Below are 22,101 nucleotides of genomic sequence, written 5' to 3' on the forward strand. Positions count from 1 at the left end.
CACATGCTTGTCTCCACGCCTGACTGTGTGTAACTTCATAAACACATGGTCCTTGCCTCATCAAACTCCTTCCCTATCAGGACATCTGCAGGATGGTAATTCAATACCCCTGTTTTTTCAAGACAACCTACTGTTGGCATTATGTCTTTCCCACTTACTGGCTCTATCACCTTTTGTCCCCCTCCTTGCCTCCGTGGACATCTGTATGCCACATGGCCCCACTGGTTGCATTCAAAACATTTATCCCTAGGTCCTGGACATGTACCTGGACAAGTGGCTTCCCTTGCTAGTGGCAGATTCTTTTGGGGCAGTTCCTTTAGACCCATGAATAGTACTGGGAGTCCCTTTCCTGTGCAGTGATGCCCACCTTGCTAGGTATAGGTCTCCCTTCTTCCCCAACTCCTTGTAAGTAGCACATTGTCTATCAGCTAACTAGATCCTCATGTCCTTAGGCAAAGTGCTAAAGGCGTGTTCCCTCACCAAAAGATCTGCCAGCCCTTCAAAAGTGAAGTGGTGACCAGACATCCACTCACCCACCTATGAAAATAAGTGCTCGGTTCAGCAACATATTCACACACACTTTCATCTGGCTTGCATCTATGCTCATGAAACTGTTTCCTATAAGTTTCAGGTGTCGGCTTAAAGAATTCTAATAAACAATTCTTAGCAGCAGTATAATTAAAACAGTCAACATAATACATTTTGGACAAAATAGTTACAGCTTTGCCATGGAGTAAAGGGGTCAGGAACCGTATACAGAGCCTTTGGTCAACATCATACTGTTTACATACCCTCTCAAACATATGAATGAAACTATCAAAATGATCCCCCGTATAAACTGCAGAAGAAATTTACTGACCTTTTGTGCTTCTGGGGTCCGGTTACTCCCTCCCTCCCCCATTACTTCCATGACTCTGGCAAAGAGTCAGCATCTCCATTTCATGCTGCCTCTGCTGCTTCTTTTCCACAGCTTACATTTCCAAATGCCTGGCCTCCAGCTCAAGTCTCTTTAGCTCCAGACAGATTTTTAATTCCTCTGCACAAAGGTTGAGCTGTCCATTCCCTGAGGGTTGTACATCTCCATGGTCAGTCTGATCATCCTCCTAGTTGCTGTTTTCTTATGCAGCTGTGACCAAAGCTGCAATCATGTCTACCTTAGTCAGGTTTCCCTGCACCAGTCCTTTAGCCTGCCACATCTCAACCAACTGGCTCCTTTTCAGCTTTCCATGCTCATCTGCTTAAATGGTTGCCTGCTCTCGCTGACTAAGTTCACAAAAGAAATAAAACAATTGTGATCTGAACTCTGAATATTCACTGCATGGCTGATTTAGAGTACAAAAACACCTTCAGTAATCTCTGTACACAAGCTACAGGAATTCACTATCCACATCACTAAAAGCCAATTAGTATGTGCCAACCAGTTAATATGTGGTGTGGATATCCCACCACTGCCAAACAAATAATTAGTGATGCCCATGCACTGTCCCAGTAATCAAGGAGCCTCAATCCTCACCATTAACACCAGTGAGGGCTGTCCACATTGGAAAGGATAACAAATACACACACAATAAAGTACAATTTCCGTTAAGAGTACACAGAGATCACAGTCAGTGTGGGGCTGGTTTCTCCCTTTCTCTCCAGATGCCCAATAAGACTCCCCACTGGCACAGCTATAGAGCGGGGTCCTTAGCCAGAGCCCCAAGCCAAGTCCTCCTAGCACTCTCTCTGTCCAGCCAGTTCTTTGTTTCCCTGCCCAAGTAGCTCACACACACACACACACACACACACATACACACACACACACACACACACACACACACACACACACACACACACACACACACACACACACACACACACGCACACTTTGAGATATGATTTATATACAACCACACAGACACTCCTGGGGAAGGCTGGCACAGGCTCACTAGCTGACATCAATACAGAAAACAGCTAGACTAGACTTCCTATTTTCTAGCTATATCTAAGAGCAAACACAGTTCTAAAATAAACTTACATATAGAACAAGGCAGTTCTGGTGATGTTGTCAGTTCTGAAAACAAATGCAAAATGCTCTGACTCTCTCTCTCTCTCTGTCCTTAAATTGATAACACAGTACCACTGACTTATTTCAGATTACATCATTATTCTCTATTTCCCAGGCTAAGAGAAACTCTGAGTGTAACAGCACTTTTGATCTTGCAGCTGGTCAGGAAGCCAGAACAATAAAAGACATTATACATGTAAATTCTAGCCATTAACTTTGGTCTCAAAACAATAGGAAGAATTCCTTCATTCAGACATCTCGGCTCCGAGTTTTGAGATCAAACAATTATACAATGCTTGACTTATCAGCTTTCCTCCAGTAGAGGGCAATGTGGTTACATTTTTGAAGTTCAACATTTTCCATAATTTTCTTACATTTAAGAGAACAAGTATGTGGCATACATTAATATTTACAAATGACAAAATTATCTACAAAATCCTATCTAGCTATGCTGGCAGCTGTTTCACTTCCTCTGTTTTTACGTATTTATTTCTTAATGGAGTAAGTAAACTGGTCCTTCTTGGAAGCTTCATGGCCAAAATACTGTATAATTTATAGTATCAAATTATCTAGAATATTTTTGGGAGATGCAGGAAACTAGAATAGCAAATGAAATCCCATAAAGATACAGGCAGAATAAAGGTAGGTCAGATTTGAACCCCAGAATTGGCAGCTCTAAACCAAAGATCAGGCCACTAAGTCACTCTGCTCCTAAGCATAGGTAAATTAGTATAGATTGTTGTGGATGATTATGTTAATCTTATTTGTTGGATCTATATCTAGAAGCTGGAGGATAGAGTTTAAATAAAGGACATATGGAGAATCTGATAGTGTTGCTCACACCTTGAACCTGGGAAGGATGCCACACAACCCAGCATTTATCTCCCTGTTTCACCAATAAATCATAAGACAAAAAATTTTGTTTAGGTTATGGCAATCTGGAACTGCCTTTTTTTAGCACCATTAGTATGTCTCACTCAGGTGGAGTTCATGGAGGGGAGAAGCAGACACTGAAAAAAAATTGGTGCAGTGAGGCAGTTACTACAGACCATGCTACACAGTAGAAGCCAGAGTTTCCCAGATACGAGCATCTATCAGTTAAAGTTCTCACTAAAATCTGTGTGGCTTTTTGTGAGGATGGACAGTGTTAAGTCTAACGTAACCTTATTGAAGAAAGAAGTTTACCCAACTGCCAAAGAGGAAGTGGCTAAGTTTAGACTCTAAGATGGCTGTTGGATACTTATTCCTTCCTGTACACTCAAGTGGAAAACTATAAGGAAAGTTATGAGACCAAAGAGATGGTTTGTGAAGAAGATGTTGAGTAACAGACTATCGGGAGGGAGATAAAAGTTGATTTGAGAGCAAGCTGTTCTGTGGCAGGACTGGTATGTTAAGAGAATTAGTCTCATTGTCAAGTATCGTGGGTAATATGCTGACTTAGCAAAGCTCTGTGCTACTATAAGTAAAGTACAAATTTCCCCAGCTGGATATTTGGAAATATTTTCAGCTAAGACATGCAGTGGAATTCTGATGGAATGAGATGTGCATCTTTGCTGTCTGCATTCTGGTGCATGGTGTGTGTGTGTGTGTGTGTGTGTGTGTGTGTGTGTGTGTGTGTGTGTGTGTGTGTGTGTGTGTGTGTGTGTGTGTGCGTGGGGTGGAACAACCAACAAACTGTAAAAGTCTGGGTTGATTTGCTGATTATTATGCCAGGGAAAAGAAGGGCCCTCCCACTCTGACACTGTATAAGGATAATTTATGAGCCAGCATCCATGATCCTTTAACATCAGTAATAAAGTGCAGACGCATGGGAGCTGGGCATATCCCATACTCATACAACTGCAGGTATTTTCTTTCCAAAATGAATGATACATTAGGAACACTGCCCTGTCATGCCCTTAAAACTAAACCACTGTGGCAATGGACACCAGAGGGTTTCAGAGGATTGATGAACAGACAAGGAATCGTGTTTGTGCTGTGTGGAAGACGAGGGTGAATTATATGTTTTTTCTGTGGTTATACTTTTTGAGAACCCAAACATCAGAGAAAGTTATTTTTTACTGGCTACCTTAAGGTCAGCTCTTACCTGGATAGTATCAATGGGAAGCTTATGGCAGGTGTAATTATTGCAAAAAAAGATTGCTATTGGATGACAAAAGATCTGCTTCTCATAGCAATGGAAAATTTCAAAGAGTCTAGAAGACAGCCTAGTAGATTACTAGGATGGGCTATTTGAATAATTAATGAGGGGGGGATTGAGAAGTACTACTTGGATGCTACATGAAACCCCCTTATATAATGACAATAACAGAGTATGAGCTAAAGGTAAAGCAGTGAAGATGCATATTCCATACTTAAGCAAAGTACCCTTGAAACACCAAGGAAAATGGGGGGTGGCATTTTATAAGATCTGCATTTTTTGGATTTTGCTTAAGTTAGCTTTGTACCACATCGTAAAATTTCTGAGTCCAGTGCACATTTTTAAGTAGCATGTAATAAGCTTTACTTTCTTTGACTACCATTTGCAAAGTACAGTTTTATTTATTTACATTTTGCATGTTGGTACTGATGTTTATATGTTTTAATAATATTCGTTGATAAATGGAAATAAAGATTAAAAAAAAATGTTCACAAGCTAATATTAACCATTTGGCCACTGAGATACCTCGAGTTTCCATTTTACATATCATGACATTCCCTAAGGCAGTGATAATCAGAAGACTGTGGTAGTTCTGAGTAGCTGATTTATGACCTGGTTCAAATCAAAAAAGAATGACAAGGCTGAGTTTATCCTGTATAAGTGCTTGGGAACAGTTATACCTGATTGTGAATCATCAGTATTAGTATTACTTAAGTTTGAACAGAACAGGAACAAAATTATGTACAGTAATTGTGCAAGTGGCTAGACAGCATATATTTTAACATTTTATCTCTGTGAGAAGGACTGTCACTGTGTGAAAGTGATATTCTTCAGGTATTTGTTACATACTTTTGTCACACAAATGTGAAGGTATACTCGACTATTTTACTTATTTTATTTCATTTTAAATACTTTGACTGCTGTAAGCACTGATTCATCTGAATTACCTGGGTTGATTTCAGGCCAAATGCACAATTAGGTACATTTGCTCAGAAGTTATATAACAATATACAGCACTGATAGTAAAACATGATCTATTCCTAACAGAGGGTAAACAAAGCTAATGCACAGACATAATAATTCATGCATTGGTAAGACGAGAGTAAAACTGCAGCAGAATGAATGCGACTGGATTGCTGATACATGATTGTGTGTTAGAGCAGTGAGTGACGGATAAGGAAGATGGACAGCACTAGATAAGACAGATAGTGGGGCTAGAACAATGTGCTAGTTATTTTGTGCTTACAAGACATCTGCTCAGATATCTTGTATACTCTGATTTATTTCCATAAGGGACGAACTATATGAGCACCTTTCTTACTACCAAAGATAAAAAGGAAAGCACACAGCTTTTGTCTTATAAAAAGAAGGCACTTCATTCAGTTCAGTTCATGCCTTCTCATTCCTCAGTTCATCTCTCAGGATCATTTAAATATTCTAAAAGGGAGATGGGGAAATGCACTTACAAAAGTTATTAGTCAATAGCTATATTCATAGCAAGTTTACAAAACTATTATGGCAGTACCAAGAAAATATAAAAGAAAAAAGAAAATGTAAAAATGTAACATTCCCCCACACCTTCTTTATTGCTATTCCGTTTATGAACTGGAAAAATGACTATAAGAAAACATACCTGTTCTTGTTTCTCAGTTTTGTTTTTTTTTTATTATTATGTATTAAACATACACTTTGTTATCACATTTTTAGACTTTCTGATCACATTTTTCTTGCAGCCTAAAAGTGAATAGTATCCGGTATCTGTGCACATTCACTAAGAAAGAGAAAGCTAGTATGCTATCTTTGACACATTTTCTGTACTGATGTTGATCGCAGGTAGTGCAGTTGTTGACTTTTTACACATTGTGCCCAGTCATTCTCAGTAAAGGTGCACCTAAGGCTTACTGATATATAGCTTGTGGTATAATAGTGCCTATGACTACTATCTGCAGTGTCCTAAGGAGGTCAGAATGGAGGTAGCATTTTGTACTGACATAATCAGTGAACACATCAGGAATAACAAACCTAATGATGCTGTCACCCAAGGCTTAAGTTAAAGTCCAGTCATTTTATGGCTACTGCCCACACTCACCACTAGAGAAACTAGTGCAGGTCACCTGTCTTTCATTTCTCCCCATTGCAGCTGGCCATCTGACTCAGAGACCACTAAGCCCGATGAGCAGGGATATAAACAGATTTCGTAACTCTGTTAGTCTGGCCTGACTGCATTATTGATGCTTATCTACAATCTCTGATCTGTTAGTCTGGCCTGACTGCATTATTGATGCTTATCTACAATCTCTGATAGCCATTGTATATATACAGAACTGTAAGACTGTTAAATAGTCAAAATTAATTTATTTGTTCTTTTTCAGCCAATGACCAACCATAACCCTTGGATGCTGCTGTATTTCATCTCCTTCCTTCTTATTGTTAGTTTCTTTGTCCTGAACATGTTTGTTGGAGTCGTGGTAGAAAATTTTCACAAGTGCCGGCAACACCAAGAAGCAGAAGAAGCAAAGAGAAGGGAAGAGAAACGCCTGCGGAGACTAGAGAAGAAGCGCAGGAGTAAGAAACGACCTAAACATGTAGTCGGTTCATAGGCTGATGCATAAACAAAAATGAAACTTTAAAAATCACTAATTTGTTTAGGTGGCAGTGCCTTTTCCCCCTCATTTTTGGCATTCATTCCTGATCATTTCTTCAGTTCTTAAACTCAGGAAATGTTCTTTTTTTTTCCCATTATTTGCACAGACTTTTAATTGGCTAGTGTTTATGCATTTGTCCTTTATAACATGAAGTTAGCAACTTGATACACAATTTCAGTTACGGAAAAAAAGTTAAACTTACAGACACTTGATGAAAGGCTTGACAAAATGAAAATTTACTTCAGAAAAATATGTTGCTTTCTGTAAGGTAAAGATGAGAGCTCAGGATCTTGCTTCAGAGCACTCTTGGGCGTCATTTTTTAATTCTTTTATTACTTCCTGTTTTCTTGGCTTCTAAAATAGTTGCTTCACACATTACAGATGCATGATATTGGAAATGATGTTTTAAACTAAATTAAACTGCCTGAGCCATGCAGTTGTAAGGTAGAATTGCTTTAGCTGTTGCAAATGGTTCTGTGGTGCAGAGGGATACAGCCTTGACCCGAATGTTCTAGGTTTAATTAGTATGCCATGTGTTGGAAGAACAGGTATTGAGAGGGAGAGTGATTGGCCAATGCTGGCTTAGCCATCCAGGGCAGAAGGATTGGTGCAGTTGCTGCAGTATCAGTGTGCGATATGAGCAGGCACATATTTGGCAGCAATGTTATTGGAGATGCAGGTTTTGAGTCTCCAAGCTGGTGATGGAAGCCTGTACTATGCATGGGTAAAAGCATGCTTGTGCAGTGAGAGGTATTACACATCAGCTTCCAAGAGAAGGGATAGTATAGTAACAAAAAATGCCTCCTAGTTCTTCGTTAATGATGCAGCATTGTACATGGGGCATTCATGTATGTTTGCAGCTTAGGTGCCATTTAGGACATATCAAAGTCCATTCTTAAACATAGTTCAATCTTGATTGTAAAGTCTGCCAAACCCAGTGCAACTTTGAATGTGATTTTTTTTTATCCCAAGTAACTCTGATTATAAGGTTTATATATTTTGCAAGGGCCTGTACAGAGAAAAACTTCCTCATATACAGTTTGGTGCTTTTACCTTAAAAGGAAAAAATATGATTGAAGTTGCACTACATTTGGCAAATTGTACCACTAAGCTTTTACAAGTCTCACTGTCTAAATAGAATCAGTTATTGCATTCATGAATCCAGAAGTGTTGCAGAATTTTCACCGCTTTAGTAAAGATGGAAAAATGATGTAGCTAAGCAACACTTGATACAATGGTTTTAAAAACTTGTATATGAAAGTGAGATAAAACTCTGTATGGTGTTGTAAAAGTCCATTAAATATCTAGTAAAATTACAGCTACAGGAGTTCTATTATGTGCTGTAGTCAGCAGATATAAACACAAACAAATCCTTATGTTTATTTATACTTGTGTACAACATGCTTCTTGCAAAAGATTAATGCAGAACTGTTGGGAACATTAACATAAAAATATATATAGCAGTTAAATCCAAGAGTCTAATATTAACTTCCTTACTTTTCCCCTGTAGTAGATTTGTAAACACCTTAGCCAGCGTTTCGACTAAAGTAAAATCAGAAGTATCATTTTAATTTTTTGCAGGCATTTTGTAACCATTGCTTCTTCCCCCAATTCTGGTAACTTGCAGTAATAGTCAAAAATAGATGTCTTCTGTTAAGAGGCCTAAACTCCATCACAGATATGAGAAATAGCACTTTGAAAACTATGGATATCACTACATTTTAAGCCAATTTTCAACTAACGGATTCAGCAGAGACACAAACGTGCTTCTGGATATAGTGAATGTCATATGTCTGGATTTTCACCGAAGTTTAGAAATGAGAGATCTTTTTTCCATATTTGGAAAAATTAGTTTTCTTTCAACAAGTTTATTTTTCTTTAGTTATACCTCTGATTTTTTTTAACTGGTTTTGTCTGCCAAATTGGGTGTGAGGACTTGCTATTCCAGAGTGACTTTCACTTTTGCAACATGGCTTGCTTTGCAAATGAAGCAAATCTTGATAACATTTTATGTAGCTGATGCCATTCAGGTAACTGCATTATCAATGTCAGTTTAGGCATACAGCACATGCCAGAATAAAAAGATTAGTGTCCTATACAAATAAGTGTGTCACCATTCTCCTAGGGAAAAGTAAAGTGAGGGTATCCTGGGAACACATTGGAGATGCTTCTGTTTGGGATAATTACAACTCTCACCTCCAGAAGGCTTCTCCCGTATACGGGAGAGGTCATAGTCATAGAATCCAAATGGATCCTGTTCAAGACATTAGGAGCTAAGGCAGCAGCACTAAGCTGGTGGTCAGTGCTTGCCATGCTAGTAATCCAAATTCCTGCTGGTAGATAACAGGAGTGAAGGAAGCCATTAAATTAAAGAAAGAAACCTTCAGTCAGTTCTCACAGAGTGCCTACAGATTTGACAGATACATACCATCATGCCAGGAGCATGGCAGCAGCTGCAGCAGTCATTCTCTTTGGTGTATTTGCAGTAGGAGGAATTTAGTGAGGTCATGGAGAATGAATTTCTGTGGCCTTAAAGTAGTTGTGGCAATCTACTCTGTGACTTAGGAAGGAGGGAGGCAAGATACATCTAAACTATTCTCCTTCAGAGCAGAGAAATGCCAACATTGATATGAGCCATTGGTGGGACATGGAAGGAACATTTTGAATATCTTCTGAACTCAGTAGGCATGCAGCTTTTCATAGAAGTAGTGTTAGAATCAATTGTTATGATTCACTCCATTCCTTTAGGAGAGCACTGTGGCAGTTAATTTGAATGAGAAGGAGTGGATCAGATGTGGAAATTCTGAAGACACAGGAACTGTTGGTGTATTGTTCCTAATGTTTCTTATAACGTTTCATATAAGGCAAGGCCAGTACATCTGGAATAACAAACTGGAGTGTGATCTCCATTTTCAGATGGAATGCATGAAGGCTTGTTCCATTTATAATGCAGTCATACTTCTCTGGCTATAGGAAAAAAGCCTATGCCTGTATTACAGAAAGGAGACTTCCATCATGTGCCTGAACCTCTAGTTTAGAAGGAACAATGCAAATTACCTCCTGTCTATAGAATTGTGGATCAACTTTATTTTCTTGCATTGATATAGTAGTGGCATAACAGCTCCCTATAACAGTCTACATGTAACCTGGGGAACTACATAAGGCATATAGAGATGTATCCAGGAACATCTTGTGGAACAGTCCCAGGGCTGCAGATGCCTGCTAGTTAGCCCATGTGAAGTCTGTACTCTTTTCCTTGCTTGAATTAGATTCGAGGTTGCCACTATGCTTTGTATCCCCTTCTTTTCTTTACTTTTTTGGGCAGTGTATGAAGTTGCAAATGGGGGGTAGAGAGTATCCATTTGGGGGGGGGGGTGACAGCTGTATCTTTGTTGTTTATATACAATGTTGTACTCATGTCTTCCATTACTTCTGTTCCATGGTCTGTCCAGAAATGGGGATCTGTTGAGTGTGTAGCAGCTAAATTCAAAATCAGCCCTCCAAATCATACTTTATGGTACTGTTATGGAAGCCAATGGATTGTCCTCTGCTAGTGAAAAGAAAGGAGCTCCCCAAAGCAGAAAGAATTGTGTGTCTTGAGGCCCTGTTCAAGAATGAGGGCAAAGGGGACCAGGGGGCTGTACAGTAGATGAATGCAGCAGGATCAGGGAACTGCAAAATACATGAATGCAGTGGGATCAGTGGACTGTACAGTAGATGAATGCAGTGGGATCAGTGGACTGTACAGTAGATGAATGCAGTGGGATCAGTGGACTGTACAGTAGATGAATGCAGTGGGATCAGTGGACTGTACAGCAGATGAATGCAGTGGGATCAGTGGACTGTACAGTAGATGAATGCGGTCAGATCAGTGGACTGTGCAGTAGATGAATGCAGTGGGATCAGTGGACTGTACAGTAGATGAATGCAGTGGGATCAGTGGACTGTACAGTAGATGAATGCAGCAACAGCAGCCGCAGCGGTACTTCAGGAATTGTATGAGACTGTGATGGTGAACTGAGAGATCAGTCATATGAGAAACTGTTCAATTTAACAGTCAATTATTGCCCCATCTTCACCTCTGTTAATGAGCTCTGATAATGACTGCCTATGTTACAGTAATTGATGTTATTTTTATTTTTAATTAACCTTTGACATGCATTGAAGGTAATGAGTATTTGCTTCACATGATACACCCAGTTCCCTGCCTTTTGCATAATCAATTAAGCCAAATTCACTAACAGTCTACATTCTGCAATTCCCAGACATGTACCAACAGTGGAGTGAATAGGGGCAGCCACCCCTGATGCAAAGTGTTAGGAGGTGAGATTGGCATATGCCAATCACTCTTTAGCAAATTACTTGTATTCAGAAATTCTGATATTACTTTTGCGGTCAGAGCTGAAGTGCATCAGCACTTCATGTGTGACATAAATCATAGGAAGCCACTTGCTGCAAATGTAGGAGGTGGTTTGTTACAGTTTGAAAATAAAAGGAGACACAGTTTTTTTTTTTGGTTCCAGAAATTTTATTGGGAAGGGCACCAGAACTGTTAGTTTCCACTCCACCTATTCCACATCACTGTAATATTATGTCTGTGAATCTTTAAACATTGCATTGCTATCAGTGCGCACTCCTTATTCCTGAGTTTGCACAGGGATACAGGGAATCACCAGAGAGGCTGCAGTCTTCCCACCTTGGAGTCACAATCTGCTGCTATACATATGGTACAAAAATTACATTCAGCAGTAGTAGCTTGTGATTCTTGAAGGGCACTGCTTTTATTGAAGCATCTGCCACACTATTAGCAGCCACAAAAGAAAAACAAATGGAAAAAACACAATCTGAAAGAAGCAGAGTAACAGCCCCTCCCATGCTTGCTGTAACTAAACCTTCACCTCCCACATTCATGCTAACAGGGACTAACCCCCTCCCGCCAACTCTCACAAGCATCCTTGTAGCAAAAGAATTACCCAGTAATGTCCCATCCAGCCAATCAGTGATCAGACTTCTCAACCAACACCTTCATGCATTCTACCAAAGAATAGTAATCCCACCTATATCCACCCCTCCTGACAATGGTCAGTCAGTAGGCCTACTTGTTAAACTGTTACACTAAGCATTTTGATAGTTGACTTGAAATACCCCCAGTTACTGTGACAGCAGTTTGCTGCTTTCTGCTCTGGGCAGCCTACACTTTGTGGAATCGACTATTCTCTTTCTAGTGCTCCCTTCACTGAGGCATCAGAAGGTTTTCACCTCACAAAAACTGTAATCTCTCCAAGCAATGCTTCCTTCACCAGCTTACCCACACTGTCTGATATTTAATGTCATGTCAGTGGTTATTTTCTATTCCATCAGTCACTGGGAAAGAACTTAATCCCCCAGCTGGAAGTATATGTATCATGCCTTTGAATGTGTTGGGCAGCCTGCTTCTATGGCCCAAATGTTTCATGACATGGTCTTGCATCCCATGCAGGGATTCATATGTACACTCTATATAGCAGCCAGTGCAGCCAGATGTAGATGCTATTGAGATGTTTCATAAATGGCACATAAGGAACATTATAGTGTGTAGCATAGTATAAGTGCTCACTATGCTCCACAAGGCTGCTCCCCATGCCATACCTGTTTCATCTTCCTCACAAGTCACTCATGATTACCTTCTTACCACAGCCATTGTCATTGCTGATATCTATAGTGAAATTTGGTTTTACACTGAAATACCCACTTCCCAATAGTCAGCTTTCCAAAAGAAAAAAAAATGTCTGAAATCCAAAAGGGCAAAAAAAAAACATTTTTTTTTTTTGGTATGGATCAAGCCCCACCTGCACCTCCCAGTGTGGGGATTAAGTCTCCCAAACTTATATATAACATCTCCAAAATCTCCCTAATTAAGTGAATTATTGCCAGTATACAATTAGAACTCATGCCGATAATGACTTCTTATGAGAGAAAAACATTCAACATTATTTGCTGCTTGTCTTTTACTTCTGCAGGCTACTGACACTCAAGCAGTTTCACTTCATGCATGTGCAGAGCAGCTGGGAAGTGCACATAATGCTGGCACCACAGCTTCTGGATTTATATTTTCAGTCATTTTTTTGACTACTTCAACGAAATGATACATAACTCATGGCTGACATGGTTAGGATACTGTGTGGCATATATGACGCATATGCAAGGACATGCGATGCTGCATACAGCTATGGATTATAGGACAGGTAGTAGACACACCCCACTTAGGTAACTGGATGGCCTAATTGGATGACCACTTGGCAGATATGACAGCTTCCTGCTTCTAACTAACACCATGGCAACATTAAACTCCCCCAAAACCAGAAAACTCTGCTGCTTATGTGAAAGCACACACTTCTAACATATATCAGCACTTAAACAACTGCATAGAAGCAGCTGTACCAAGTAGGACGAAGCAAAGGTTAAACCCTAAGAGCACACTTTGCTGTTGGAACCACAGTACCAGTAAACCATATAATAAAAAGAAGAAAACTCTTGACAAAAATAAGAAGTGCAGTGCCCACCATGTTAGAAATCCCATCATTAAATTAAATAAGTAACTAAAGAGTCAATTAAAGACAACAAGGTCACATTTGAGATAAAAGTAGCTGCCCAGGCCAAGGATAACCACAAGGACTTCTTCAGCTATGTCTGTAATCTCAAAAGCACTATGCAGCAGTGCACTAAGCTGATTATGAAAGACAACATTCATACTGAAGATGAAGATAAAACAAAACTGTTGACTGACAAAATCATCTCCAACTTCACCCCCATTGCAAACCCAAATGTATCACAAGAAATATCAGAAACCATTATGCCCCCAGCTGTCACACAGGACTCAGTCCTGGAAGCTCTCTCAAAAGCCAACAATACTTCATGTGTGAATCTTGACAATACCCCCCGATTTATCCTGAATAGCATGAATCATGACTTATTTTTGCCCCTAACAACACTGTTTATCTTCAGCGACTAAATGAGCTTCATATTAAGCAACAGTCATACCACTGCACAAGTGTGTATCCACCTACCCAGGTAACTACTGACCCAGTGTCTGACCAGCCCTGTGGAAAGCCATGGAGAGACATAATGGAATTTATCAACAAGGACATAAACCTCCAAACACTGGCCCCATCCATGTAAATAAATACATGATCTTAGTTACTAGGATTCAGTGTGTGCTGGCACACTATATCTCTTTTAGGCTGTATGAGTCATGTTATTTCAATTCCAATGTCTCAAACCCACAGAGTACAGCCTATTGATGTGACTGTCCACTATGAGTGTTAGTACTCCAACAAGTAACAAAACCAGAAAGAGTAACTGTCTCTATTATGTAATGGAATACCAAGAAATCCACCCACATTGTCAACTGAGAGAATTGAGGAAGGGATCTGTTGTTGAAAGATAACAGAGTGTCTTCACAACTTATTGTCAAAAGATGGGGGGGGGGGGGGGCATTTTCTGTGATTTGTTTTGTTTGCGATGTAAAGAACAGAGGTATCTACATTTTTAGATCAGACACTACATTATATATCATCTTTGAAATGTTTGTCATAATCCCATATGTGTAAAGCAGATGTTAAATGGTTAAACAGCTCAAATTCAAATCCTATATTCCCTTCTCCACGCAACCTCCTTCTTGTCATCTTTTTATTAATAACTATTGTGCATTCAGTTCAGAGATTTCATTACTGGCCATTGGCCTGCAGCAAACTTGAATTCAGTCAAGTCAGTGGTTCAGACAGTCTCAAGTACGGCTCAACCTTCCCTTTATATCAGCAGTTGTTGACTTTTTCGTTTGACTTTTCAGAGTAGGAAATTGTAAGCAGAGTGAGAGTTCAGGAGGGCACAGATCTCCACATCAGGGACAAGAGCAGTAGTGATTCCTTCTCATGTGTCAGCACTTTTAAGAATTCATTGAGGAAAAAGTTGCATACGTGAAATAAATTTAGATACATGTTTACTTTTAAAATGTCATTTGTCTGAGTATGCTATAATTTAGAGAAACTGACAGGGAAAATTTGCTACCTATTTTAATAAAACCCATCTAGCTGGTTTATCTTATGCCAATTAGTAGGAACATTTTATGTGTACTGGTGCGGAGCAGTTAAGTATTTCTGAGTCATTGTGAACTGGTAAACTCTCTTCTTCACCTCCAAAGGCAGACACTAATTGAAGAAATAAAATCAAACTGTAAAATACAGAAATAAAATGTAACTTTATTTGCAGGCTGCCAGTGAAAATGTGACAAGATCTACATCTGCCTTTAGTTGAGATAGCTTAAGATAATGTGTGTGCGTGTGTGAGTGTGCGCGTGCTTGTGTGTGTGTGTGTGTGTGTGTGTGTGTGTGTGTGTGTGTGTGTGTGTGTGTGTGTGTGTGTGTGTAAACGTGCGACATGCGTGCTCTTGTGTGGATGTATGCATTTTGTATGGGGGTTCGGTGCAGAATTTCATTTTCAGGTGGCAGTGTAGTGGATTGAGGGTGTGCCAATCTAATAGCTTTATTTTCTTCTGCTGTGTGCCTCTTTTATGCGTGTGTGAGGTGGACTCAGAGAAGTTTATGCTAACTTGTGAATGTATGTGTACCTACTACCTACAGTGGTTCTTACTGGTACATTCTGTTATTGAAAGATTTTTTTTTATCTGTTGGGATTATACAGTCATTAACCAAGCTGTCAGTTAGAATGTTTCAGCAGATTACTAGCTGATGACAGAAAAATTAACTAGTTGTAGCAACCACATTTTGAATGTGTGCTCAATAGACTATCATTGTCACCAAGTTTCAAAGCATAACAAATGGATTCATGAACTTGAATGGGTCCCTTATGAATCTTCGAAGGACAATATGCAGATATACCAAAATAGCAATCATAAATATCTGAAATTTCAAAAAGGGTAAAATATACAGTTGCAAGCATTTTTTGTAGCGGGCAGGCTTGAAGGACACCCCCCGCCACAACATCTAAACTTTAAACTCCACATTTGCACAAACACGAATAAGGGAGAAATCTTCCAAAAGGAAGGCATCACAGCCCACACTCTTAGATAGCATACCAACAGTGATTTTGTAAGGAAAACAGAGGTTGACATTCTACACCTCAATATATTACAATCCTGGCTGGTGACATTATGTTAACTTAGTGACAGATATTGGTCACTTGTAAATATACAGTTCTGAGTAAACTACAAAGTGTAAGTCAGTTGCTGAGAAGGTGGACAGAAGCCCACATCAGAGTATGGATGCACTGAAATTTCCTTTGTGGGATGTTCAGTGCCAGCTACCATTAGAAAATAACAATGTAACAAAGGCATAATGAATGTTACTTTTCCTGGAATCTCAATATATTCCTTTCAAGAGTCACTGCCGAAAAGAAGAAAGAAAATGACTAAACACTTGATTGGTTTGCTGATAATAGCTTCTAAATTTAGTCCAGGTTGATTAGCTTACTCTAACATTACAGTGAGTTGACCATCTAATGCATTTTGAGTCATCAGAATTAACATATCATCAGCCTTTCTTTGTAAAACAAATACTGTATATTTGCCTATTAAATGAAAGTCTACCTTTTGAGAATTACAATAATATTGTGTCAAAAAATGATAACATCATCAGTAATTTAAATATTAATAGGTCATTCTCTCTGTAAATACATTACACTTCTAAAAAAATCAGCAGTTTGTCATATCCATATCAGTATCAATTCGAAATATGATTATAAATATCTTAGAAAATATCTTTAATGAATTTCTGATGCAGTTAAAAGAGAATACAGTTTAATGGGTAAATACATTCTCTACAAGGCAGTTTGGTTTTTACTGTATGCAAAACAAACATTATGTCATACATTTGCAGATACTAAAGCATAATTCCAATGCAATTTGATCTGTCCTTTTTGTTTTAGTATCATTTATGTTTTACAAAAAATGTAGTTTTGAAGATAATAATACATATTTCATAACTAAAGCTATTCACATGGAAATAGTTACTTTGCCATATGTGTGTCTGATCTAAGTCATGTGATATTTTGTCATCATAAATATTTAATTTTCCTCAGCAACATCTTGTGGCTTATAAGTAGGCAATTACTTTCAAACTGTATCATGTACAGAGTACAGTAAATATAAGCAGTGTACTTGAAAAGTTTATATTAGGTAAAACAAGGAACTGGAATTCTAATGCTGTGATTAAATTACATATTTCTTAGAACAAGGAGGATCAATTTCTGACTAGAAAATATGTGCATGAGTAAATAAGTCAGCAAATCAATTATTTTGCTTAATTTGGTTATCCCATATGGATTAATACTAACTATATTTTCTTTGTGTGTGTGTGTGTGTGTGTGTGTGTGTGTGTGTGTGTGTGTGTGTGTGTGTGTGTGTGTGTGTGTGTGTGTGTGCGTGTGTGTGTGTGTAGTTGTTTAAAAGCCTAGATGTCTAACCCCAGTTTAACCTCTATTGACAACCAATGACTGACCATTAATGACTGAATATGTATTCATTATCCTCTGTGTGTCCATTCAGTAGACTGCAAGTCAGGAGACCCTAAGGAGGGCACAGGTAGTTGACAGCATAGCGCACTTGTGACTTGTATGCCCATCTGTGTTAGCGGTGGGAGATTACATCAAGTATTTTGCATGTGTGGATCAAAAAGGTGAGGGTGGCAGAATAACAGAAGACCTGCATATCATGACATCAGGGTTTTATACTAAATGCAGCTATACCTAAGAGACATGTGCTATATTTTACAGAGAAAAGGATGACAGTACAAGCATGCATTAGTTTTCCTGTGTTGCTTTTTTTTGCCTAGGTAACTTTGTTTAGATATTCAGGTATCATGGTAGGTATATAACATAAGTATCTATGAAGGTAAAAACATGGTAAAGGTGTATAATAACTGCCATTTTCAATTAATGAAAAAATTAATGATTTGGAGTCATCAGATACAGAGACTATTTTTATGATACCTAATAGAGATACATATGTCAAACAGTGACATACAGAATAAAAATCTGAGTGTAAATAAGGGCAGTAGTACAATTTGAAATTAATATTTCATATGTCATCAATTTAATGCACTCTGTCCCACCCCATCCACCAAGGAATTTGTAGACTGCCTTTTGGGTTTTATGTCTCTCTTTCCATGTAAACATATAAAGACATGCATTTCTACCAAACTGCTGTCAAAATGTGTACATTTCTGATCATCCCATGTCAGCTAGGATATACCAATCATATCATAAAATAAGTGCAGTTGTTCTTTAATGGTTATGTTTAGAATATAGACCAATATGGTACATTTTGTTCTATTTTCTGAATTTGCATACCCTAATGGAGTCATTTGGCGATTTCCTTATTTTTAGAAGCAGCTTCTGAAATATAGAAGTGGTATGTGTTCATGTTGTTAACCACAAATATAATTGTATTAAAATGTCAATGTAACATATATCAAAAGCATGCAAACAAGAAAACAATGACAAAAAATAATAAAACTAAATTTATAAAAGTAAGCAGGGAATCATAAAGCTTTAGAAGCATTCTGTAAGGAGTAACAGAAAATATCCTGTTGTATTTAAAACCTTTCATATCATTTCCATCCCCACCCCAGGTACTTGTTTTTTAGTCTTTTAACTTTCTGTTTTTTATTTTCTTCTATTTCATTCCTTCTAAATGTTTTCTATATGTTTTTATTACATCTATTATCTTCTGTTGTGTTATCACCTTTTCTCCTTTCTCATTCTGTAGTTCTCTTATTATTCTTTTATTTTCTTTTATTATCTTATTCAAACATGGCACAACCTCTTCCTTTTTTCCTTGTAGGAAATATTTTTGTTTAGATAACGTTTTTTTTTTTTAATTGTCTCTTTTTTATCTCAAATATTTGCCTCTCTCTTTCAAAAAAAATCTATCTTATTTCTTAATGATTTTTTAAATACTTCCTGGCTCAGTTTTTTATATTTTTGTTTCTCTTTTGTTCTTTTTATATATTGCCATTCCAAAAAAGCATTTTTTTATTTTTCTTTAAAACTTATCCACCAACTTCTCCAGTCTTTATAAACCCTCTTTTATCTTCCTCATTTAAGTCTTTATTTTCATTTATTTTAATACCTTTACCTACCTTATACATCTTTCCATTTCTTAAACCTCTATCCAGATTGCTAAATGGTCTGAAAAAGTTACTTTTAATCCTCCTTATATAACTTTCAAGCTTTCTGAAATTATAAAATAATATATCTCCATTCTTATATTATTTCTTTTATAAGTTCAATGTTCCTTAACCCATACATATTACCTTCCACTTGTTATTATCTCTGTTATTACCTTAATATCACTTCCCTCTTTTCTTCTTTTTTTGAAGTTGCAGATAAAGTGTCCCACTGATACGTCCATATCCATGCCAACATAATTTAACATTTTTAAAACATTGTTTCTCTTGCTTTTTTGTAACATATGCATAAACTGCAATGATTCCATATACTTACTTTACCACCTTATATTTATCACTGTTAATCTTATTGATTTGTGACATAATATACCTAATCCTGAAAATATTTTTTCCCATATTCCAAATAATTTCACCTTCCCATAATTTTTCTGCCTGCAACCTTTCTCCTTCTGTTAATATTATTGTATCTTCTAATACAATAATATGTATTTCAAGTACTGAACACCATTCTAAAATCTTTTTTTAATATTATTTATACTATTTACAGTTATAGCTAAATGTTTCACATTTCTTCTTTTATTATTTATTATGTCATTTTTCTCACTTCCTTTGCCTTTTTTATTTCCTTTCATGCCTATACTCTTAAACTTCTGTTTTCTATCATTTACCCTTTTCCTTATGAAATTGTTTTTCCCTTCATCAATGCCCAGTTCATATCTTCGTCTTCACTCAACTTTTCAATTTCTCCCTCCATTCCTTCTTTCTTTTCATGCATTACTTTTCCTTCACTTTTTTACCATTTTTGCTCTGCCTGTTATATTTATAGATTTCTTTCTGTATTTTATGTTTTTGTTCTTGATCTTTCCCTTTTCTGTTTCCCTTTTCTCCTTTAACTTCTATATTTTCTTTAGAATCCATCCATGTATGCCCTGTTTGCTCACACTTTCTGAATTTCGTATTGCATTTCTTAACTTCATGCCCTAGTCTACCATAATAAAAGCATTTCCTTTTGTCACAATTTCTAATTAAATGTTTATTTTAATAACAAAAGAAAAAAAAATCATCTGCTCCCAATATTTCACAATACCCCTATTTCCTTCTATATTTATCATACTTGGAATATGTATAAGTCTTTCTTTTCCAATTTTCAGTATTACACCACAATCTCAACCCCAGTACATAAACCTTTATTATCATAATTTTTGTAATGTCTATAATATCTTTACATAAAGACTTTAAAAAGTCTTTTAATGCTTCTTTCTCAACTTTGGTTTGAAACTATACAAACATTCTCTTTTTTGTCTCTCTGTTAAAAGCCTGTATGACATATAAGTTCCATGGATTGTCATGTTTCTTAGTTTCATACCTTTCTAAGAATCTCTCCATGTATTGCCCTGACAAAAAAAAAAGTCACAATATGTTTCCTTTGTTTATATGTATAAATGTTCTTACCTCCTTAGGTGCAATGCCCAGTGAAGCAATTATATTATCCCAAATGCCATACCTCTGAAGTTCTTTCTCTACTGCTAATTCTTAGTAAAAATGTCTTCCTTGTTGACTCCATTTTATTCTCCTCTCATTTCTCCTTCTTTAACTGTCTGTCTTTTTTTCCATCTTCTAATTTCTTCCACCTCTTCTTCTTCTTGTCTTTTATCCATGATCTCTCCACACAATGCTGCTTTTTTTGCTTTCTGGCTCACTTTGATTTATTAAATCATTTAAACATCCTGCAACCCTCCCAAATGAAGGGTTGTAATAATACATCCTGACTGCGACTCTTCTTCAAATAACTCATCTTTGAAACAAGGTTTCACAATCTTGTAAAGGATGGATCATCTTTACATCGGATTTCTGGTTTGCTTCTCTCTTTTTACATTGCTGATCTACTCCTTCACACATGTCAATGCCTGATACCATACCTTTTTGTGAAAGATCAATTTCCTTTGCCTCCAAACAAACTTCTCCCATTTTTCTTTCATTTTCTTTACCAGCCGTCTCCTCCAAACTCTCAAAACTTGTCATACTTCTTACTTTTCTGAGCTGCCTCCATGTCTGGACAGATAGGAGAAAATCATATGCCAAACAGCATCCCCATTTGCAAACAGAATAGGGGTTCTTTATTGATTAACACAACTTATACACATTATTTAAATGATTTACATTATTTACATATTATACATTATTTACAGCTAATTACATATTATACATTATTTACAGCTAATTACATTTTTCATCTACAATCCAATAAAATCCCATATATATCTTAATTATTTCCTCACTGCCCTTTTTTCCACAGCTAAAAATGTATCTTTTTCAAAATTTCAGACAACACACATTTACCATTACATTTAATTTCATTCAGTCTCTCATTCTATATTGTCCTTGAAACATAAAACAATTTTTATCAATCTCTTTCACATCTTTTTGCTTTTTGTTGCCATAGTATCCATATGCTAACATATTCATATTCATATCTTCAACACTTTTAAAATGTTTCAATATCTTATTTTCACATACTCTTTTTCCATAGTTTCTTTACTCTTGAGCAATTAAAAAAAAACATGCTTCATTGTCTCAACCTCCCCACAGTAATTCAACACCATTTCTTGTATTAATTTATAAGACATGCTGTCTTTGACAGGCAATTTATCTATTATCAAATACCACATAAAATCCTTTCATTCATATTTTTTTTTTTGCCCCATGCAGGTTTTATCTTAATCGCACTTCTTTTTTAATTTCCTAAATGCTTCCATGTTTATGTATATTTATATCTATATCTGTGTGTGTGTGTGTGTGTGTGTGTGTGTATATATATATATATATATATATATATATATGTTCAATCATTATATTAGAATACCATTCTTTTCTGTCTTTTCCTTCATTTCTATATTCAAGTTCCATAAAATGGTTTTATTCTGATAAGCTTTCATGTCTTCATTTACAAAATATTTAAATCTTTTCACAGAACATATTCTTTCTCAAAAGTTGTTATATTTGTCTTCCATTATAAGATTTATTAAGTTCTTATGTTTTTCTTCTAATACTGCAAAAACATTATAAAGATTCATTAAAGTTGCATGA

The 22,101-nt window shown here is 37.0% G+C and overlaps 1 protein-coding gene across 1 annotated transcript in view; it reads left to right on the plus strand.

Annotated features, from left to right (window-relative positions):
* The window catches only part of CACNA1I (calcium voltage-gated channel subunit alpha1 I), a 3,136,920-nt gene that overhangs the window by 2,469,321 nt on the left and 645,498 nt on the right, over window positions 1-22,101 (plus strand). Inside the window, exon 23 of the mRNA XM_044073362.1 lies at window positions 6,560-6,752. Coding sequence (XP_043929297.1) covers window positions 6,560-6,752 — 193 coding nt within the window. The remainder of the gene's footprint in view (window positions 1-6,559; window positions 6,753-22,101) is intronic.

This window comes from Protopterus annectens, chromosome 1.part0, assembly GCF_019279795.1.
Source record: "Protopterus annectens isolate FY-2018-M chromosome 1.part0, PAN1.0, whole genome shotgun sequence".
NCBI classification, from domain to species: domain Eukaryota; kingdom Metazoa; phylum Chordata; order Ceratodontiformes; family Protopteridae; genus Protopterus; species Protopterus annectens.